The sequence below is a fragment of the Monodon monoceros genome, unplaced genomic scaffold, assembly GCF_005190385.1.
Source record: "Monodon monoceros isolate NGI ecotype Baffin Bay Population unplaced genomic scaffold, NGI_Narwhal_1 Super_Scaffold_21, whole genome shotgun sequence".
Taxonomy (NCBI): domain Eukaryota; kingdom Metazoa; phylum Chordata; class Mammalia; order Artiodactyla; family Monodontidae; genus Monodon; species Monodon monoceros.
In genome coordinates this window covers 89,785,223-89,805,804 of record NW_021703778.1, presented here as the reverse complement: position 1 = coordinate 89,805,804, position 20,582 = coordinate 89,785,223, and the positions used below count along the sequence as shown (strand labels likewise).

The 20,582-nt window shown below is 50.7% G+C and overlaps 1 protein-coding gene across 7 annotated transcripts in view; it reads right to left on the bottom strand.

The window, feature by feature from the left end:
* Positions 1-816: 816 nt before the first annotated feature.
* PLA2G4D (phospholipase A2 group IVD) overlaps positions 817-20,582 on the bottom strand; it is a 31,457-nt gene continuing 11,691 nt past the window's right edge. For 4 of the 7 annotated variants that reach the window (XM_029238511.1, XM_029238509.1, XM_029238510.1 and 1 more), the window contains 19 exons: positions 17,973-18,045; positions 17,642-17,778; positions 16,937-17,068; positions 16,232-16,272; positions 15,809-15,851; positions 14,712-14,775; positions 14,241-14,377; positions 12,954-13,064; positions 12,793-12,830; positions 12,480-12,615; positions 12,032-12,168; positions 10,626-10,848; positions 5,496-5,613; positions 4,993-5,130; positions 4,669-4,776; positions 4,330-4,521; positions 3,892-4,058; positions 3,065-3,251; positions 817-1,953 (listed from right to left, as the gene is read on the bottom strand). In XM_029238511.1, coding sequence (XP_029094344.1) covers positions 1,727-1,953; positions 3,065-3,251; positions 3,892-4,058; positions 4,330-4,521; positions 4,669-4,776; positions 4,993-5,130; positions 5,496-5,613; positions 10,626-10,848; positions 12,032-12,168; positions 12,480-12,615; positions 12,793-12,830; positions 12,954-13,064; positions 14,241-14,377; positions 14,712-14,775; positions 15,809-15,851; positions 16,232-16,272; positions 16,937-17,068; positions 17,642-17,778; positions 17,973-18,045 — 2,409 coding nt within the window. In that variant the 3' untranslated portion in view covers positions 817-1,726. Of the gene's footprint in view, positions 1,954-3,064; positions 3,252-3,891; positions 4,059-4,329; positions 4,522-4,668; positions 4,777-4,992; positions 5,131-5,495; positions 5,614-10,625; positions 10,849-12,031; positions 12,169-12,479; positions 12,616-12,792; positions 12,831-12,953; positions 13,065-14,240; positions 14,378-14,711; positions 14,776-15,808; positions 15,852-16,231; positions 16,273-16,936; positions 17,069-17,641; positions 17,779-17,972; positions 18,046-18,787; positions 18,910-20,582 lie in introns of all 7 variants that reach the window. The other 3 variants (XM_029238516.1, XM_029238513.1, XM_029238514.1) reach the window with 3 other exon arrangements.

Below are 20,582 nucleotides of genomic sequence, written 5' to 3'. Positions count from 1 at the left end.
CAGACTGGGAGAAAAACTGCAAATCATACATCAAATCAGAGAACATATGAAGAACTTTCTCAGTTCAACAAAAAGACAAATAATCCAATTAAAATGGGCAAAAGATCTGAATAGATATTTCTCTAAAGAAGATATACAGGGACTTCCCTAGTGGCACAGTGGTTAAGAATCCACCTGCCAATGCAAGGGACACGGGTTCAAGCCCTGGTCTGGGAAGATCTCACATGCTGTGGAGCAACTCAGCCTGTGTACCACAACTACTGAGCCTGTGCTCTAGAGCCCATGAGCAACAACTACTGAGCCCACGTGCCACAACTACTGAAGCCCGCATGCCTAGAGCCCATGCTCCACAACAAGAGAAGCCACTGCAATGAGAAGCCTGCACACTGCAACGAAGAGTAGTCTCCGCTCGCTGCAACTAGAGAAAAGCCCGCACACAGCAATGAATAACCAACGCAGCCAAAAATAAATAAATACATACATTTATAAAAAAAAAAGATATACAAAAGGCCAATAAATATGTGAAAAGATCCTTAACATCAACATTATGGAAACGCATACAAGATACCACTTCACACACACTAGGATAGTTATAATAAAAAAGACAGACAGTAACAAGAGGTGGCAAAGATGTGGAGAAAGGGGAACCCTCATACAATGCTGACAGGAATGTAAAATGGTGCAGATACTTTGGAAAACATTCTGGCAGTTCCTCAAAAGACTATGACCCAGCAATTTCACTCCTAGGTGTACATGCAAGAGAATTAAAAACATTGTCCACACAAAAGAATTGTATATGAATGTTCATAGCAGCATTATTCATAATAACCAAAAATAGCAGAAACAATCCAAATGTCCATCAGCCCATGAATAAAGTGTGGTATATCTATACAGTGGAGTATTACACAGCCATAAAAGGGATTAAGTACTGATACCTGCTACATCATGGATGAATCCTGAAAATATTACGCTAAGTGAAAGAAACCAGACGCAAAAGGCTACATATTCTATGATTCCATTTATATGGAATGTCCAAAATAAGCAAATCTAAAGAAACAGAAAGTAGATTAGTGGTTGCCTAGGGCTGGGGTGGGTGTGGTTTGAGGTTGACAGTTAAGCGATGAGGGGTTCCTTTTTGGGTTAATGAAAATGTTCTCAAATTGATTGTGGCGATGCTTTCACAACTCTGAATATATAGTAAAAGCCATTGAATTGCATACTTTAGATGGATGAATTATATGGCATATGGATTATATCTCACTAAAGTTGCGTAAAAATAGTATAAGAGGAGAGGAGCAGAGGCAGTAAGGGGAGCCTGTCAGGATGTACTGTGATTCCTGATACCTGGAGCCACCTTCCAGGCCCTCCCCTGCCCTGCCTGTCCCCACTCCTGGTCTGGCACCTCCAGCTTGCACCTCAACTCCATTCTGTTCAGGCGTGAAAAGAACTACGTGTAAATGTTTGGTCGAACCAGCTGTTCTATATGCTGGCCTGGTAAGGAGTTTATTGTCAGCTCCTTCCAAACCAGCTATGGAGGTGAGGGAGAACTCTGGGTAGGACACAGCCCCTCTGGGCGATGAGACCAGCCACAGAGGCGGCCCAGGGCTGGGAGAGCCCGGGAACTCCAGCCCCATGAGGGCCGTGGCTGTACCCACTGCAGGTGGATTAAGCCCCCAGCCCCCAGGATCAGAGCGTGGCCCTCAAATCTTGGGGACCCCGAGAAGTCTCAAGTCTGCGGCCCTGGAGGCCTGGCCCCCGGGGCCCGGTGCCTCAGAGAGGTCCTCAAAGCCTGCAGGATGGTGCCCTGGCTGTTCCGTACGTTGTAGTCACTGAGCTGCAGCAGGCGGTCAAAGTCTTCCTCCTTGTAGGTCATATTGAACATGGAATAGGGGGAGTTGACCCCCGTGAGATCCACCTGGCCGTCCGGGAGCTCTGCAGGGCTGCGCTGGACACCTGTCCAGGGGTGGAAGGGGGTTAGGCGCAGGGCCCAGAGGCCTCCACAGCTGGCGGAACGGCTCCTGGTGGCTGGACACAGGGGTGAGCTGCTCCCCACTGAAGGGGTTCCTCCCAGCCCCGTGTCCTTTGCCCAGAACTATAACTGTGGATAGCAGGATGCTATTTTGAGGTATGAAGCATGTGCTGCTTCCCACATTTTCTCACAGCATTACACATCTTCCATGGTTCAGGCCCCCGCCCTGGTATCCACCTCACCCCCAGGGGTAAGGCGGAAGCAGCAGAAAAACAAAGCCCTTTAGGTTAGTGGGTGGATTCTTAAAACTCATGATGGAAGCAAGCGTCTGAAAACCAAAGAGCTTTTGTTTTGCAAGAAACAGTCTTTGTTGAGAGAGAAAGAGAATCCCAAGATGCGGGCTTAGCGTGTTAATGAGTAAAGCTAGAAGGTTTGGAATTATGGCAGGAACTAGAAAGCCAGAAGATTGCACAAAGGCAGAATTAGGTTTTCCCATCAAAAGGGGATAAAAGTCTGACCAGTTGGTGGGAGGCGAGGATTAGAAGGAATGTGATGAGAGTTCAGATTTCGGGGGCCCTGGAGTAGAGGCCCAGCTCCCTGAGAAAGGACCCCAGAATGGTCTGCGGTAGAATGACAGAGAGGCCAATTGTGACCCCAGACAGGTTTAGGGGAATCTGAGAGAGAGGGGAGCGGGGCTTCTCTTTTCTGGCTGTCCAGCCTGGGGGGCCTTTAGGAAGTCCTCCAACAATGTGGTGCGCAGTAGTGGTGGACGGTGACAGTGCAGGGATTCCCATACATGGCCCCTGCCATAGAGCGGGGGAGCAGAGCCCAGTTGTAGTGACGGGCATGGGGAGGGGGAGGCCAAAGGAGCCTGGGGTCATGACAAAGAGGACACCAGCCCAGTGGCTTTGCAGACGGAGGGCCTCTGCAGGGATCTGGGCATCCACAACAGGCCAGGGTATTGCCGTGTCCCAGACTGGGTGGGACTAGCCTTAAGACTCCTGCCTCTGCTGGCTGCAGGGGCACTGGGAGGGCCCAGAGCGGTGCCTCTGAGGGGCCAGGCTTCCAGGCTGTTAGGAAGGGGGGCTGCCTCACCTGGGGCTGAGTGGTCCCTGAAGGAGGCGTTTACCAGCGGGAAGTGAAGCAGGACAGGGGCATCAGGGCAGGTAGGGTCTGAGAAGAGGTGGCACTCCCAGGGCTGGCGTCGGTCCTGAGGGCTGGGCTCCACACGGGGGAACGGCAGCCCCCGGGCCCGGCAGTCTAACTCCGTCTGCTGTAGCACCTGGCGGGGCAGAGGGAGCTCAGAGAGCAATGGCTACTTCCCAGTCATCCCAGGTCAGCACTCTAGAAGATGCTAGGACAGCTCCAGCCCAAACTGACTGCTCAAGACAACCTGATTCTGTCCTGCTCGTGGCCCAGTCAAGCTACACAGTGCCTTGGAGGGAAGCAAAGGATCCCGGTGGTCTGCAGTATTGTTTGACTAAAATCTTTAGGTGGGGTACAGATCTAGCACCCCATATGGGATTGCTGTTTCTGGGATATTCAATCTCAGAGCCTCCAGGGCCTCAGTAGGGGACCCACTTCTGTCTCACAGCCCTACCCACCCCCTTCCCCAGAGTCCTCAGGGAGGCCCCTGGGAGGATGGACGTGGACAGGCCAGGCTCTCCTCCTAGCTCTGTCCAGCGGTTCCTCTTGGGGTGGGCATGGCGAGCTTCCTCCCTGTCTACCGTTCTTGGGAGCCCAGGGCCCCAGCACCTCCACAGCCCTTCCCAACCCTGGCAGGAGCCTTTGAGTCACAGCCTGTCATCTCTCCCTCCCCCTGGGGACCCAGAAGGTCTGGGCCAGTGGCCCTGCTGCTCGTCCCTGGAGCATGGCCTGGGTGGGCAAAGGGTCTGGGGTTCCCATGGGGTGACCAGCGGCACCTCAAAGGGCGAGGATAGAGAGTAGTCGAAGGATAGTATGAGGTCCAGCCTGCGGCCTGGCCGGAACATGGAGGGACAGCTGGTGTTGAGGAAGTAGCCGGCATCCACCAAGCAGAGCTGGGGCTCCTGCGGGGTCAGGTGGCCAGCGGAGGAATCTACCTGGCTGTCTGATGGGAGAGGTGGCAATAGTCAGGGGCAGCCAGTCCAACACAGGTCATCCACCCACCCTAATACTGCATTCGCCTCCACGTCCCCTTCTAACCCCTGGTGTCACTCCCTGAATGCACGTGCCAGCCCAGCCCTTCCCAAGACCTCCTCCAAGCCACACCCCGGGAGTGGATGCTGGGACCCCCCAGGCCTCTGCCAGCCCCAGCCATGGTCCATCTCCACCCAGAAGCCCAGCCTTGTTACCTGGGGACACATGGCAGTGGCCCTTACCTGCCCAGGTGGAGAAGTCCTTCTGGGCACAGTAGTCCTGGTGCAGCTGGAGGCCCTGGAGGAAGTTGGAGCTGTGCTGGTAGAGTGGTCTGCTCGTCAGGAAGCCCTTCAACATTTGGGCTAGCGCTGTTCCAGGCTGGAGCCACAAGGCCTCTGGCCCTGAGGAGGTCCCCGAGGAGGGAGGGGATTCCTCTGAGCCCAGAGAAGCAGACATTGGTCCATTGAGGGGTCTGGAAATGCCTGGCCCTCCCTCCCCTGACAGTCCCCCCCGCCGACCCTGTAGCATCTGAAGGGGAAGCGGCTTCACCGCAGGCTCCCCTCAGTGCCTCCCTTTCCTACCCAGGCTCCTGATCTTGTCCTTGATGTGCTGCTTCCAGGCATCACTGGAGCTGGTGAGGTTATACCAGGCATCCAGCAAGTTCAGGGAGAAAATGTTGCTCCAGATACCTGAAGGCCAAACTCCCAAGAGAGGTCAGCCTCAGGCCTCAGTGCCCTGCCCCCCATCACTTGGAAGGCAGTGGTCCCCACCCCTGAGTGCAGATGGAGAATAGGAGGGGCAGCGGGCTGCCTCTGCAATGGCCCTTCCCCCCAGCTCAGTATCTGCCCTCCCCGGCTGCTCTGCCCAGACCTGGGCACAGGGTGTTCAGACTGACGACCGCTCACCTTCCAGGACGCAGATGCGGGGCTCAGGGATCCTCCTCATCAGCCGCCCCATGAAGAACTCGGAGCCGAAGAGCTCGGAGGGGATGAAGGCGCCGTACTTCAGGAACCCGACCTCATAGGGGGAGAACTCGACCCACTCTGAGGGGCCAGGAGGGAAAGGCAGGAATGAAAGGACAGGGGGTTGGGGGAGCCCCAGCTCTGACAAGGGCCAAAGACACTGCCCCCCAGCAGGCCTCCGCCTCCTCCCCCGCCCGGCTGACTGTTGAGCTGACCTCTCCCCCACCCAGCCCCTTGTCTACATCCTCACCACCACAGCCCTGCCCCAGGACGGCGAGCTCTGCTGGCTACCTCATCAGCCCATCAGAACCACCGTCCTTCCAGAAGGCTGGCCATCTGTGCAGGAGTTTCCTGTGTGAACTCTCTGGGGGCCCTCAGGGTGCAGGGGAGGTGTGCGTGCACGTGTGTGTGTTGGAGGGTGGAGTGGACAGGACTGAGGACTGTACCCTTGAAGTCCGGGGTCTGCAGATTGTTCTCTTTGACATTGAGGCTCAGGTAGAGGGGCAGAGGGTTCTGGCCCCGCTCCAGCGCAGCTCTCTGTCCTGACAGCTTCTGATCCATCACCTGGGGTGGGGGCGTGGGGGCCAAAGTAAGGTTGGGAGCACCCTGGAGGCAGGGTGGGAGCACAGGCTGGGGGTGAGGAGCGTCGGGGTCTCCATGTAGGGCTGTGCACTGCGTATCTGCAGACAGCACTGTTCACAAGGATCACAGTGTCAACAGTGACACCCACCCCTGCATCCTGTGGTTCCAGTGGCCCATCTTTATGGGTTGAAGCATGGAGGGTACATGGACCCTGATGCACAGGCACAAAGGCACACGCGCGTACACACATACACACACACACACACACACACACACACACGCTGCTTTCCAGAAAGGACTCAGAAATCCCCCTTCAGTGTACATTGTAAGCTTTGCCAGGGGATGGGCTGCCCCTTCTAGGTTCACCTGGACCAGTTCAAGTTTCAGCCCCTGCCAAACACTCTCCTGACATTCTCATCTGCTCCTTTCCTGCTTTGCACGGCACAAAGTTGTACCCCACTATTTATCCTTGCCTTTTCTTTCTAATTTTCCCTCCAATAGAACTCCAAGCTCTGGCAAGGACTCTGGCTTGCCTTTTGGGGAAGCCTCCACAGAGCCTCACTGAATTCTAGGGGAACAGAAAGGTCTCATTCTATCCCAGACCAGAAATGAAAATAGAGTTCATCTCAAGCCTCAGCAAGGTTGAGGGTGGTGACTGCCTGGAACCCCACCTGGGGAAGGATCCTGCTGCCACAGGCCCTGGGTTGTTACTCATGGAGCAGTGTGAGTACCACCTCTCTCTTAGGCTCTCTGAGCTGGAAGGCACCCTGCTCAGCAGCTAGACCTAGGAGGTTCCCACCCTGCCATATCAACCTTTAGCATCAGATTTACTGAGAGTTAAATATACAGATTACTGGGGCTCTTCTGAGAGTCATCAGAAACCACTTAGGAATTTGTCGTTTTAAAACCTCCCCAGGTGATTCTGATGATCAGCCAGATGTGCATCCCGGGACTCTAGCCTAGCCCATCCAACAGGTAGTCCGGCTCCCGCACCCGTGACAAAGCCTCAGCACACCTGGTGTGCTTCCCTTCCCCTGGCAGCCCTCTGTCACACAGTGGGAGCACTCAGGTCACAGCCACCTTTTCCTCCAGTTCTTCAGTGGTACCCAATATGACTTGAGTTATAGGGAATCCACAGGAAATTCTCCAAATATGGCTCAAGCGGCCTGGCACTGAGCATTTGTTATATTTACAAGTTAGTCCTGTGGGTGTGAGTATGTATGTGTGCTGAGGAGGGAGGGGGCTTGATGAATACCTGTGATTTCCTTTCTCAAAGTCTTTTATTTAGGAATCCTGTTTGCCTGCTCTTTTGACGTGTACAATCTTTTACTACAGATGCAATTTCTGCCCTGGAAAAGCCTTGGAAAAGGGTCAGCACACCTCTCTATCAACTGAAACAGCACCAGTATTCCTTTTCCTTTTAATAGCTCACCAGTAAGTCATGGCAAGTCTCTGGATCTCTACCCGCAACCCCCCCCCAGTTTCCAAATGAGGGTCCCCAACCCTGCAGAACACCACTCTGATGACTCAAGGGTCCCACCTGGAGTGTGGGAGCTGGGTGCAGTTGGTGGTGTGTCAGTGTGATCTGGGTCTTGCACAGGGTGGCACTAAAGTGTATATAAAACCTTTTGTCTAGAGTTGAAGAAAAATATGTAAGACCTTTTTAACTCAGGAAAAGATAGGAGAAAAACTGTAAGTTTCTCCTTGAAGAATGGTGAGCAGCTTCTAAGCCTTTCGGTGTTTGCCAGCAAGAGAGTAAAAACAAAGTTTCAAAGAGATAATTTGAGAAGCCCTGATTACAACAGGTGTATTTTGTAAGTGGGTTTTTATAAAAACTGAAGTAATATTATAAAAGTATATAGACTAAGTAAGTTGTTCTAAGTTTCAGGGTATAATATTTCTCTAATAATGCTTAGTATTAATGAAATTGTGATTTGTTGTCTATGGAGTTATATTTTCTGACGACTTAAAATGACTTTTGGTACTGTAGCTCAGTATAGTATAGAGATAATAAATACTTATTTTTATCTAAAGGCAAATTTGAAATCAACACTAAATTTTTCTCAATAAAGAATTATTTTAAAAATGTGAGCTTTAAGAGATAAAGCATGATGACTAAGAAAAAAAAAAGAAACAACATTTGCAAAGCTTTCACATTGTGACAAAATTTTTTGAACTGCATGGGTATTCATTTTAAAGAATGCATTGTTGTTCAGTAATATCGCAAGGATTTTTATTCTTGTGAACAATAAGTTTGTCTTTTTTAAAATGACTACAAACTGTGTACATAAAACCATGTATTAAGTCATTACTGGAGGATCAAATGTAATTAAATATGTCTTCTTTATAGCCTAGGATCAAATTGCATTTTCTAGCACTTCATAAAATGAACTGTTAAAACAAGCTTTCCCCACTCTATAGTAATTAATTGTTGCCGCCAGGCAGAAAAGTCAGTTAATAAAACACAGCACCCTCAAAACCAAACATGAACTTAAACAGTAGAGCCAAAGAATACATGGGATATATTAATAAAATAAAAACATTTCAAGTAATTATGTTGGTTTTATAAATTCCGTGCCATTTCGACAAAGATCCCAACAATATTTATCATGAAACTTGACTAACTGATTCTATTATGTATATAGGAGGGCAAAGGGCCAAAAGTGGCCAAGATAATTCTGAGAACCAAGGTGGCAGATGGGGGTAAATTTGCCCTATCAGAAACTGAGATTTATCACAAAGGTAGTAACTAAGCCAGGGCAGGATTGGCACAGGGATAGAGAATGAGCCCCATTAGAATGGAATAGAGGGACTCCCTGTTGGCTAAGAATCCGCCTGCCAATGCAGGGCAGGATTGGCACAGGGATAGAGAATGAGCCCCATTAGAATGGAATAGAGGGACTCCCTATTGGCTAAGAATCCGCCTGCCAATGCAGGGGACACAGGTTTGAGCCCTGGTCCGGGAAGATCCCACATACCGCGGAGCAACTAAGCCCGTGCACCACAACTACTGAGCCTGTGCTCTAGAGCCTGCGAGCCACAGCTACTGAGCCCGTGTGCCACAACTACTAAAGCCCACGCACCTAGAGCCCGTGCTCTGAAACAAGGGAAGCCATTGCAGTGAGAAGCCTGCACACCTCAACGAAGAGTAGCCTCTGCTCGCTGCAACTGGAGAAAGCCCGCGCACAGCAACGAAGACCCAACACAGCCAAAAATAAATAAATAAAATAAATAATTTTTTTTTAAAGAAGTTAGCATTAAAAAAAAGAGGATGTCCCAATGACAAATATACTTGAAAATATGCTCACTCTCACTAAAAACCAAGGAAATGGAAAACTACAATAAAATTTCCTTTCACACCCATAAAATGAAAAAACATTTAAAAGTGTGAAGAGCATGTAGAGAAAAAGAAACTATGATACACTGGTGGTGGGAGTGTGAATTAATACAACCTTTTTGGAGAACAACTTGTCAATAGCTAGAAAAGTTGAAGATACACTACCCAATGGCCTAACAATTCCACTACTGGCTATCATCTATCTTCAAGGCTTAGAGAATCTCTAACACAAGGGCACAAGGAGACTTCTACAAAACCATTGTACAAATAATATGACATTTTTCTTAAGGATATATATTTTTAATAAAAGTATGCATAATAAACGTATATCTAATAAAGTATATAATAAAGGTTTATAAAATATGTTATATATTATATAATATTATAAAGTGTACAGATTGCAGATATGTATGTGATGATAAAACTAAATTCAGGATGGTGGTTACCTCTGGGGGTGGGAGGGAAATGGGACTGAAAGGGGGGTCCACAGGGGGGGCTTTGGCTCTATCTGTAATATTTCACTTCTTAGGCTGATTAGTGAGATCATGCATATTCCTTATATTATTCTTCATGCTTTATGCATTTTCTTAAGTCTGAAGATCATTGTGATAAATTTTTAATATTAATATTTTATAATAAATATTTTTAAACTAATAACTAAAAAACAAGAATGGTTGGTAATTTCCAAGTAGCACTGGGCTTGCCAACAAGAATAAAATTTAAAGAAAAAAGTTAAAACAAATTCACTTTTGGCATTAGTTTACACGCTAATCATTCTTGGTCAAACACCTGATATCCAAAGATAAGAATCTTTCCTCTGCTAATATATTTGATAGTTTACTTTTTTGTTATACATGTTAAAAATACTTTCTGTGTTTTAGCTGTTTCAAATGCTTTAAAAGAAACTTTGTTCAGATAACTATATGTGGTAAAACAACAATGTGAAAAAAATTCCTGATTTTAATAATTACATCAGTTAATGTAAGATTCAGCAATTAACTTACTAAGCTTTCCTTAAAGAAGCAACGCATAAAAAATTTATTTGCTCAGTTTTGTATTAATGGTGTTAGGATAATAGTAAAGAAATAGAATAGCTAACACTTAATGCTTACTCTATGCCAAGGCGCCACTGAGTGCTCACAGCAACCCTATGTGTTAAGTACCCTTCTCATCCTCATTGTACAGATGAAAAAAACTGAGGCACAGAGAAGTTAAGTAGTTTGCCTAAGGACACATAGCTGGTAAGAGGCACTGGGATTAGAATCTAGGAAATCTGGCTCCAGAGTCTGTGCTTTTAACACTACCATGAAGATGAAGAAAAATACATTTCATATTACAGTATAAATAAAATAAAATGAAAGCTGTTCCAAAAACCTCACTGACTCTTAAACACGATGCTTAACTGACTTTGACATTGGTCCTTAGCTCTTGGGAGACCCAGAAATTTCTGTTTCATGGCAATCAGTTGAAGAATAACCTGATTCAAAATGTCGGCATCCCAAAGTTGGCAGACAACGAAGTACAGCAGTTCCCACATCCTTTAACCACTGGCCTCTTACCCAGCAGGAAATGTACGTGCACACGTCAGCTAGTTACAAGGCTGCCCCAGCCCTCACCCTTGCACATAGGCTCCGCCTCGCATGCGCAGGAGCCCTACCTGTCCGTGCAGTGCAAACTCCAGCACCAGACCCCACAGGTCCACAAAGGTCGTGGGGTGGCCCTGCTCAGCCCGTTGTTCCAGCTCCCGATAGTAGCTCGCCAGGCGCTCAGGAGAGAAGGCCTCCAGCTTGCTCTTGGCCAGGTGCTCCCGGGCGTGTCCGATGGGTCCCTTCAGGTCCCTCTGGGACCACTCAGGGTCCCCATACAGATGGGCCATTGTCCTGAGAGAACAAAGGGACATTACAGTCTGAGGTCAAGGCCCAGCATGGGTCGCTGCAACTCCAACTTCCACCCTCCGACTTCTCCCAACACGTGGCTCTGGCTGCCAAAGCCCCACCTATCTGGAAACTGCCTCAGGGCATTCTCTCCTTCTTGATCTGTACTGTCCAATATAAATAGAATGTGAACCACATATGTAATTTAAATTTTCGTAGTAACCACATTTTCAAAAAGTAAAAAAAGATCTGAAAAATTAATTTTAACAGTATATTTCATTTAATTCAGTATCTAAAATTATCATTTCAGTGTGTAATCGATATGAAAATTAATATAAATATTCTTTTCAAACTGTTCTTTCAGAATTCACTGTGCATTTTATATTTATAACACATCTCAGTTTGGACTAGCCACATTTCAAGTGGTCAATAACCACACGTGACTAGTGGCTACTGTATTGTACAGCTGTAGACCCCTACTCCCATCTTTATAGATCCGTCCTGAAGCCCTTTAAGACTCTGCTTGTCAACAGCTGTCACCTAAACTCTGAGTTTACTCCTCTTTTACTTCTTAAAGTCACATTTCAATAAGACTCAAAGGAATGAATCTCTAATAGTGAAAAGTCCCACTTCGTCATAGGCAGAGTGGAGCATAGGGTGGCAATGTTGTCTTTAGGTAAAATAGCATCTCTTGACCTCAGTTTCCTCATCTATACTATACAATAAGAGAAACGACCCCAGAGAGTGTTGTGAGGATTAAATGAGGCAATGACAATTAAAGGAAAAAAAGCTACCAATTTGGAGCTCCTGGTACATGTCAGACATGTTAAGTGCTTTACTTGGGCTGTCCCACTCCAGTACTATGGAGTATGTAGTATTATTTCCCCCACTTTGGAGATGAGTCGACTGAGAAGCAGGGGAAATAAGTTGCTCAAAGTCACCTAGCCAGTAAGTAGTGCTGCAGAAACTCAAACCCAGCTCCTTCTGGATCAGTAGCATGGAATGGATGTCCTGCAATGCCTTGCTCATGGCAGGACCTCTGAATGTCCGTTTCCCCCCTTTTGAGAAAGTCACTTGGCACCCATCAGAACATACTGCTCACACCCACTTAGAGGGCCCCTCTGACGTCCACTCCATTTCCCCTTGGGGCCTGATCATCTCTGCTCTTCCAAGTCCCAAGGGCCCTCACCATGTAGAGCCCGAGATGCCACTGAAGTAGGTCACGCAGTCCAGAAGGCCCAGCTTCTGCAGGGCCAACAGGTGGCCATAGAGAGAGGTCATGGCCCGGGCACCTCCTCCTGTGGCCATGATGCCCACAACGGGGACCTGGGTTGCACAGACACAGGTTGGCTTAACAAGGACAGGGATGGAGCTGCCTCCTGCCTCCAGGGAAGGGACTCGAGGTCAGAGCCTGAAGGAGTCAGGGTTAGAGCTAGCGCCCGGCTCCTCCCCAGCAAATGACAGCTCTCAGCCTTGGATAGATCCCCAAAGAGAGCTTCCCCATGCCCCACATCTCCCCACATATGCCCACTCCTCAGCCTCTGCTGACTGGAGTATCTGGAGAGGGCATAGCAATCAGGCACTCCCTTAAGGCGAGTGCAAGGTATCTGTACCTGCATCCCCCTTCCCCCACAAACCTCATCTTCCTGTAGGTCTCTGTCCAGCTGCAGGGCCTGCTTCAGGGCCTTGGCCACCACCTGCTTCCTCCTGCTCAGGAAGGCTTTCTCCTCCGCACACAAATCGAAGCCCAGATGCACAGCCAGCTCCTTCAGGCTGGGGCAGTGGAGGATCCAAGGATCAGGGGGCACCTGCATAGCTCAGCTACTGGCTGGTCGAGCCCACAGTAGCTGCCAAATAAACTCCTTGCTCCCAACCCCTAGGACCACACTTTCCACATACTCCCCAGCCCCGTGACTACCTCTGTCTCCCACAGATGTGAATGTCCCTTACCAGCTCTCAGCCTTGAGCTGCAGCTTCACTCCTGGGGCCTGAAATCAAAACAAGAGACCCCACTCAGAATGTCCTAGACCCTGAAGGGAGTGTGGGTATCCCCTGGGGGCCTTGGGGTCTTTATTCTCACTGGCACTTCCCATCCAGCTGAGGCCACTTACATTTGTAGCAGGAACGTCAACTGTCACCTCCTTCCCCATGGCCAAGGACCTTAGGGGTACAGTGAGGTACCCAGCTGAGTTGCCTGAGTTCCAGCCATTGCTTTTAGAGGTCTGGAAAGAAAAGTCATTCATGCATTCACTCACTCAACAAATCCTTACTGAGTATCTAGACAGTGATCTGGACAGACACAGACCCTCCCTGATAATACAAAAATAATTACAGTATTTACAATTATTGTAATTAAAAAATTACAATTACTAATCATTACAAAAATAATAATAGCTCACTGAATCACTTTGCTATACATCTGAAACTAACATAATATTATAAATCAACTAAACTTCAGTAAAAAATAATAAGCATAGGGGGCTTCCCTGGTGGCGCAGTGGTTGAGAGTCCGCCTGCCAATGCAGGGGACATGGGTTTGTGCCCCGGTCCAGGAAGATCCCACATGCCGCGGAGCGGCTGGGCCCGTGAGCCATGGCCGCTGAGCCCGCGCGTCCGGAGCCTGTGCTCCGCAAAGGGAGAGGCCAGAGCAGTGAGAGGCCTGCGTACCGCCAAAAAAATAAATAAATAAATAAATAAAAATAAAAAAATAAGCATAGCTTATATTTATTTAGTGTATTAATAGCTGATGTGTGTTTATTTATTGTTCTGAGTCATGTGCATGAACTTATAAAGAAACAGGTAACGAACTGACGTTAGTAAGTATTGTAAAGGAAATAAGCAGGATGATGTAATAGAGTAACCAAAGGTGGGGTACGTAGAATCTGTTTAAGATGTTGGGGGGGGTCAAGGAGGGCCTCTGAAGAGGTGCCATCTGAGCTGAGATCTAAAGGAGGAGGAGAAAGAGGAGCAGGCAGCCTCGGAAGGAGCCGCAGGAGGACAGGGAAAGCACTTGGTATGTTGGAAAAGCAAGAAGAGACAAGTATGGCTGGAGCATCGTGAATGAGGGGGAGCATGGAAGAAAATGAGGCAACAGAGGTGCGCAGGGGCCAGGTTATGCAGGGCCTATGGACGCAGAAATGGGATTTTATTCTAGGAGCCTTATCGGAGGAGCCATTGAAGACTTCAAACAAAGACTGACATGGCACAGCAGCCCCCCGTGCCCACGCGAGGCCCCTGGTGATCCTCCCTGTCTGCCAAGGGCATGGTGCCTAACTGGGGGAGGCTGACAAGGCCACAGGGCCCTGACCTTGGCAGGTGAAAGGCCAGAGAGAAGCCTGCAGCAGGTGGAGCTGGCCCGAGGCTGGGGTCGGCAGGGGAGCTCCAGAGCCAAAACCTACCCTCAGGCACCCACTCAGCTCTGCCTCTTGGGCTGTCATGTAGTGGAAGCGGAAGGCAGAGGCTGTTCCCAGGGCAGATGTCTGTGTGTCCTCATATGAGCCCTTCAGCACCAGCTCCAGCTCCAGCTCGTCCTGATCTAGGGAGAGAGTGGACAGGTTAGCACAAGGGAAACAAGAGCCCGGAACCCCAGCTAGAATCCAGGAAACCAGCAGTACTGCCCAAGCCATGGGGAGGCCGGGTGGCTGGACCATGGCAAACAGCATTCTGGAGAGGGCTCTCCCCACACCCCCCATGGGACTCCCACCTCCAGCGACAGGCCTTCCCCCAGGTCAGGGGGACTCTCCTGCCCAGAGGAGACCAGTTGCTTTTGCGCTGTGTGGGCAGCCTCCTGCTGGACAGGTTCCCCAGCCACACCCAGCAACCCTCCACACTCCAGGCAGAGGCCAGACCTCATGCTGAGCAGGTCTCACCTGCAGCCTCGGCTGTGCTCCCTGTGCTGTTCAGGTGAACGTCCAGGCAAGACAGTTCTCGGGCCTGGGGCAGATCACGTCATGGGCAGGGGGCTCTGCAGGGGAAGCTGAGGTCTCCCCTCAACCTCACCCCCTGAGCCCCCTGTCCCAAATCCACCACGCGCAGAGCCAGAAGTAGGGTCCAGGGTAGGACCAGTCCTCCCGTTGACCGACTTGCCAAGTGAGCCTGCTGCATTCTCTCTGTAACGCGTGCCAGCTGATGCCTGCAGCCCACTCAGCTCTGGCCGCTACCCTCTCCCTGAGAACTGCTGAGCTCATCAACATGCCGCTGGTCTCCAACACCTCAGATGAAAGGCAGCTGCCATAGGTGTGGCTATTTTAAGATGTATTTGAAAAAGTAATACTAGCCCATCAAACAGGCACTCGTAGGACCCCAAGGGTGGATGCCTGCTTCAGTTTTGAACGCCAGCTGCCTTACTACATGCAGGGCCTGGCTTAGCTCCCAGGTCATGCCTGTGTTGCTTGTTGAGGGTGTTCCTTTGAGTAGAAAGTTTCTAATCCTCGCTCTCCGCACATTCCTGTCCACTGCAGCTTCGTGAGCTCGCTACGCTTTAGGAGAGCTGACCCTCCATTGTCCGGAGGAGAAGCTGATTGACCCCTGATCCTATCTCAAAGCTCCCTGACTGGAAGCACACCACACTGTAACCTGAGCCTGCTGGCCTGGCCTTCGAGAGACTTGCTCGCCCCCTTCAGGGCTAAGAATTATGAAGTTATCACACAGAACAGAACACCATCAGGAAATGCCTAAAATTCCCCCAATGTTCCCTCAACCCTCCTGCCTTGGGCCAGAATTCCTCTCAGCAGAGCCTCGGGCCTCCCCTCTCTCTCCGAGTTCTTTAGCCCCAGGCCCCTCCGAGGCCAGACTGCAGCCCCAGGTGACCACCTAGCAGGGAAGTGGACTGGTCTTACTGCAAAGCCCCGTCCTTGCCTTGTCCCTTGCGGCCCACTTGCCAGGCAGCCCTGCCCCTACCCCAGTGTCTGCACTGGGGCCCCTCCCTTTGCGCACCCCACCCCACAGGCCTGGGGAAGATGGTTACCACAAGCACGTTGTTGGTGATGAGGTTTTCTGGGCAGCCTGACCTGGAAAAATCAAACCATCCAGAGTCCGGCCTTGCAAAGGCAAAGGCTTCCTGCACTGATGTGCCCCCTCCCAGCCAGGCTGCACCCAGGTGGGGCCTCCCTGGGTGACACTGAGGGTTCTCTACATCCTGGGTATGATCCAGGGTGTGGGGAGATGCTTCTGAAGAGTGAAAGGTCCTCACCTTTCACCATGGCAGACAAAACACCAGCCTTTCTCTCCTCATTTCTCTGAGGGTTCCCCCAACCCGACCGGCAGGGTTAAGAGATGAGGAACAGCAAATCTGGGCTGGTCAGACCAATGGGAAGATCTGGGTTAAAGGCATTTTCCTAAGGAAAGCCTGGGTCCTGAGACACCCCCTGATCTGTGTGGTATTACTCACGTTTTCTCCATCAGGAACTCCACGTCCAGCTCCTCTGGTCCCTGAAATTAAAGTTGAGCAAGCTGTCAACATGCACACATGTCTTTAGAGTTGACACAGCTCCCTTATGTATCTCATCATCCCGAGCAGCCTCTAAGGGAGGCACAGTGTTACAACTCTTCCCATTTTACGGATGAGGAAATCGAGTCCTGGGGAAAGATGGGCTACCTGCCCAAGTTACCCACAGCTAGCTAGATCCCTGCCTGGCAAGGCTGTAGGGGAAGATGTAGACCACAAGCCAAAGGAGGCTTGAAGATGCCCAGGGCCCATTTCATCTTCCTCTCGAGGGGGACCAACCCCAGAACTCTGCCCTCCCTCCAGGTCTTGGGCACCATGAGAGGGTCAGAGGCAGTAAGCAAGAGTGATGAGCCCACACCCCCCGAAAAGTTGGTCACAACGAGCTGTGTTTTGTGGCACATGAGGAGGTTTGCCATCACCCAAAACCTTCCTTCCCCGTAGCTGACTAGAATTCCTCCCTTAAGTGATTCAGCCAGTAACAGTCAAGTTAACCTCCTCCTTTCCTATGAAAATGTAAATATCTCTGGGTGGGCCTTCCGTCTTCCTGCAAAGAAGTTCAAACCCAGCAGCATCCCAACAGACAGGAGAAACTGTGCCACTTCCTCAGCCTGGAGCTGAGAGGTGGGGCTGGCGGGAACCTCCACCCACCTGGGGATGCAGGGAGAAGGTCTTCCGGAGCAACCTGCCAGGGAGGACTTCAGAGACATCACAGAGAACCTTGAAGCAGGCGTCGTCCGTCTTGACGGCATCCTTGTCATAGATGCTCAGCTCCAGAACATTCTAAGGACCCAAGAACAGCAACGTAGCACGTTATTAACACATAGTGTGGCTCACACCTGTTGAATCCTCACTTGATGCCGAGGGCCGGGAAAGATTCTTATGCCACTGCACTTTGTACTTCAAAATAAAAACACTGGTAAAACCTAGAAGTGGTAAAAGGAAATCCAGCAAAGTTCCTAATTCCCCCCTGCTCATTTTTGTTTTTATAAAAAATAAAACTCTTTTGAAGTTTCCCCAGCCCAACCCCACCCCTGCTTGGCTGGTTCCCTAAGGCCTGGTAGGTACCAGGCACTATACTGGGAGTGCTCTGTGCGTGATCGCATTTAACCTCAAACAACCCAGGCAGGAGGGCTCTTGCTGCCTCCAGTCCATGGATGGGTTTAGGGAGGACCAGTAGCTTGCCGTTCACACATTCTCTCACACACGGCACATCCAGGCTGGGGCACAAAGACACCCCCTTCCCCAGTTTCTCTGCCTGAGCTCCGGAGGAAGGTGTACTCTACCCCAGGAACCTTCCCAGTGTGGGGCACAGCCTGTCCTCAGGGGGGTGGCCAGGGGTCCTCTGGTCTTCACCTTGACCTGACTTTGGATCAGGAAAGTGAAGGTCTCGTTCCACACTGGATGACTGGAGTTGGTGACCGTTTTGGTCTTAAACTTTGTTCCAGGTGCTGTTGGCAGCTGTAGGATCACATAGGGGTCTGCCTTGCTCACTGCCAACATCAAGAGAACCGTGTGAGACAGAATTCCTCACACCCCTCTCCAGGGGCCTCTCCAGGTTCCTCCCAAGACCCCTGCAGCCACTCCGGGCAGCCCAGCCCAGCCCAGCCCAGCCCCAAGGCACTGGGCCTTCCCCGTAGGACCTGGTCCTCCCCACACCCCTGGGGCCCAGGACACAGTTACTCACAGAGGTCAGCCCAGCCCAGGCCCCGCGCCTCCAGGACCCTCACGGTGAGCTGCCAGCAGGCAGAGGTCTCCCCCTGGAGAGAAATAGGCCACAGAGTCCCTCTTGCTCAGTTACGAGCCCCCCCTGCTCAGTTACGAGCCCCCCCAATTGGTGCCGAGGCTTCTCCTGAGATGCTGCTCGCTGACGCTGCCAGGCATTCTGGGGCCAAACAGCCTTTGCCCATCACTGTCCCTAGGGCCATGGTCCTGGGCCGCAGCAGTCAGGGAATGGCGGTAGAATTTGTGGGGCGCCCTCCCTTCAGGGACAGGATTGCACAGTAGAGAAAGCAGGAAACAGAGGGCCAAGGAACGGCCACCACACTGGACATGTCAGTTTGGGGTCAGCCACCCCCAGAGCTCACAGGGAGGGCAGCCCTTTGGTGAAGCATGGGACCCTGCTGCCAGGCATTCCCCCGGCCTCTGGACAGGAAGTGGGCACGTGACTCCAGGACCCTGAGCTCTGGGGATCCCAGTGCTCCGTGATGGCCTCAGGTACAAACTGTCTCTTGGGTGTGAATTGGGAAACTCCAAGAGCATCAGGCTGTTACCGTGTGCAGGGGGTGAAAGTTATTAAGATGGTGGCGAGGCCACATCAGCCCACAGGCAAGCCCAATAAGGTGGAAGAAGAAATGGAGTGGGCAGAAGCTCAGAGGGACCAAGAAGACAAGCAGTAGTAGGTGGCAGGAGGAAAAGCAGAGGGCAGGGGGGATGTGGCTGAATCCTGCTGGGACAGGGCCCGGCCGGGGCGGGGAGGGGGCGGGTATCTCAAACCCCTACTTCTGAGGTCCTTGCCACTGCTGAGATCCAGGGGACTCTTCGGTTTCTGTTCTTCCTGAGGCCCCGCTGAGTAGATTTTTCTGGGCACCCTGCACACGTTTCTTATGATAAGGCCCTGTGATCTGAGGCAGAGACAGCACCGTGCTTGCATGGTGGACATTCAGCCTTGCATGGTTGGGAGACAGTGCTGCGATGAAACCAAAGCTCTTTCCTGCTCTGCACCCTCCCACGACCAGTCCTACTTCTATGCGTGTGATCTGAAAGTCTAGGCTCCCACCAGGAAACGTCTCTGCTCTGCACAGGTGCTACCTGCCAGGGGCTGGCTCAGTGTCCACGGCACCAGCTCTCCATGCCCCACAGAGAAGCTTAAAGGACAACGGGTCACAGCAAAGCCAATCAGGCTTGTGCCCTTGCCCCGACCCTGCTACCCTGTGTCCCCACATCATCCCTGTCTTGTGGCTTCTTGCTAAGTGTCTTTGTCATCCTTGTCAGCTCTCTGGCAGAGCACACATGACCCTCCCAGCAAGGTAGGCTCATTTCTCCCTTCTTGGGAATCAATGCTAGTGACATCCACAGGCCTTAAGCCAGAGGTTGTAGTTGACAGGGATTTAGTGTCATTTTAGGCACCTGGCTCCGTTTCCTCCCCACACCCAGATTCCATCACCGCCCATCACAGAGGTGGTGCTGGCTGGGACCTGGGTTCCTGTGAGGAGTTGTGGTTCAATGCCCGCTCCAAGCCAGGGCGAGGCAGAGGCAGCCAAGCTCTACCCCAGCTCCCACCCCGATCCTCAGGGCCACAGCCTGTGGGCTGCTCTAAAGCCACTTGGGGCTATTAAGAATCGCCCCCAATTGCTCACTTTCCAGCCAGCCACCATACCCAAATTGGGTGTTGCTGCCCATTTCCCCCTCTGGTCACTGAGAGCCTCTCAACTTCAGAAAGCCCACCGTTTCCTGGCGGGTATTTTTCCTAAGATGGAACCCCATTCTCCTCACCTCTAAGAGTGTCACTAACACAGAGCACCCGGAGGATGGGCTGTGACAATCACTATAATGACTGGCCATTGCTGGGGCAGAAGAGCAGGTTCCCAGCCAGGTTGTCTGGATCTAAACCCTGGTCCTCTGTTTACTTGCTGTGTGAGCCTGGACAAGTCACTAAACTTCCTGGTGCCTCTGTTTCCTCATTGTAGTGGGACAAACAATAGTATCAACCCGACACTGTGTTCTGAGGCTGAAATGTGTTAATGCTTGTAGAATGCTTAGCAAAAAGTAAGCAGTTTCTAGATAACTGCTCTTATTACTTACTATTTATTAAGTGCTTGTTACGTTCCTAGGTGCTATACTAAGCATATTACATATTCAAACTCTATTTATCCTCCTGACACCCTCATAAGATAGTTCTCTCGTTTCCTCCCATTTTACAGATGAGAGAATTGAGGCTTAGCAAGGTTGACTTGCGCTAGGTCACAGAGTTAGTTAAGTGATATAGTTAGGATTTAAACCCAGGTCTTCAAGGCCAGAGCTCACAACCCCTTTGTGGTTCTACACTCTTAGGGCTTTGCTTCTTTGTAAACGCATGCAACTCTCATCCCCTGCCCCATGGATATCTAAACATTAGAATTTCATAGATTTGTTTTAGACAAATAGGATTATTTAGCCAACTAATGTGTTAACTAGTAGGATCCTTTTCTCCTGAGGGCTCTGGGGCTTCACCTTGCCTGTTGAAAGATCCTGCCACCTGGAATACTGCCTTCATTGATACTGACCCTGGATGCTCCTGGAGGGGTCTCAAGCAGGG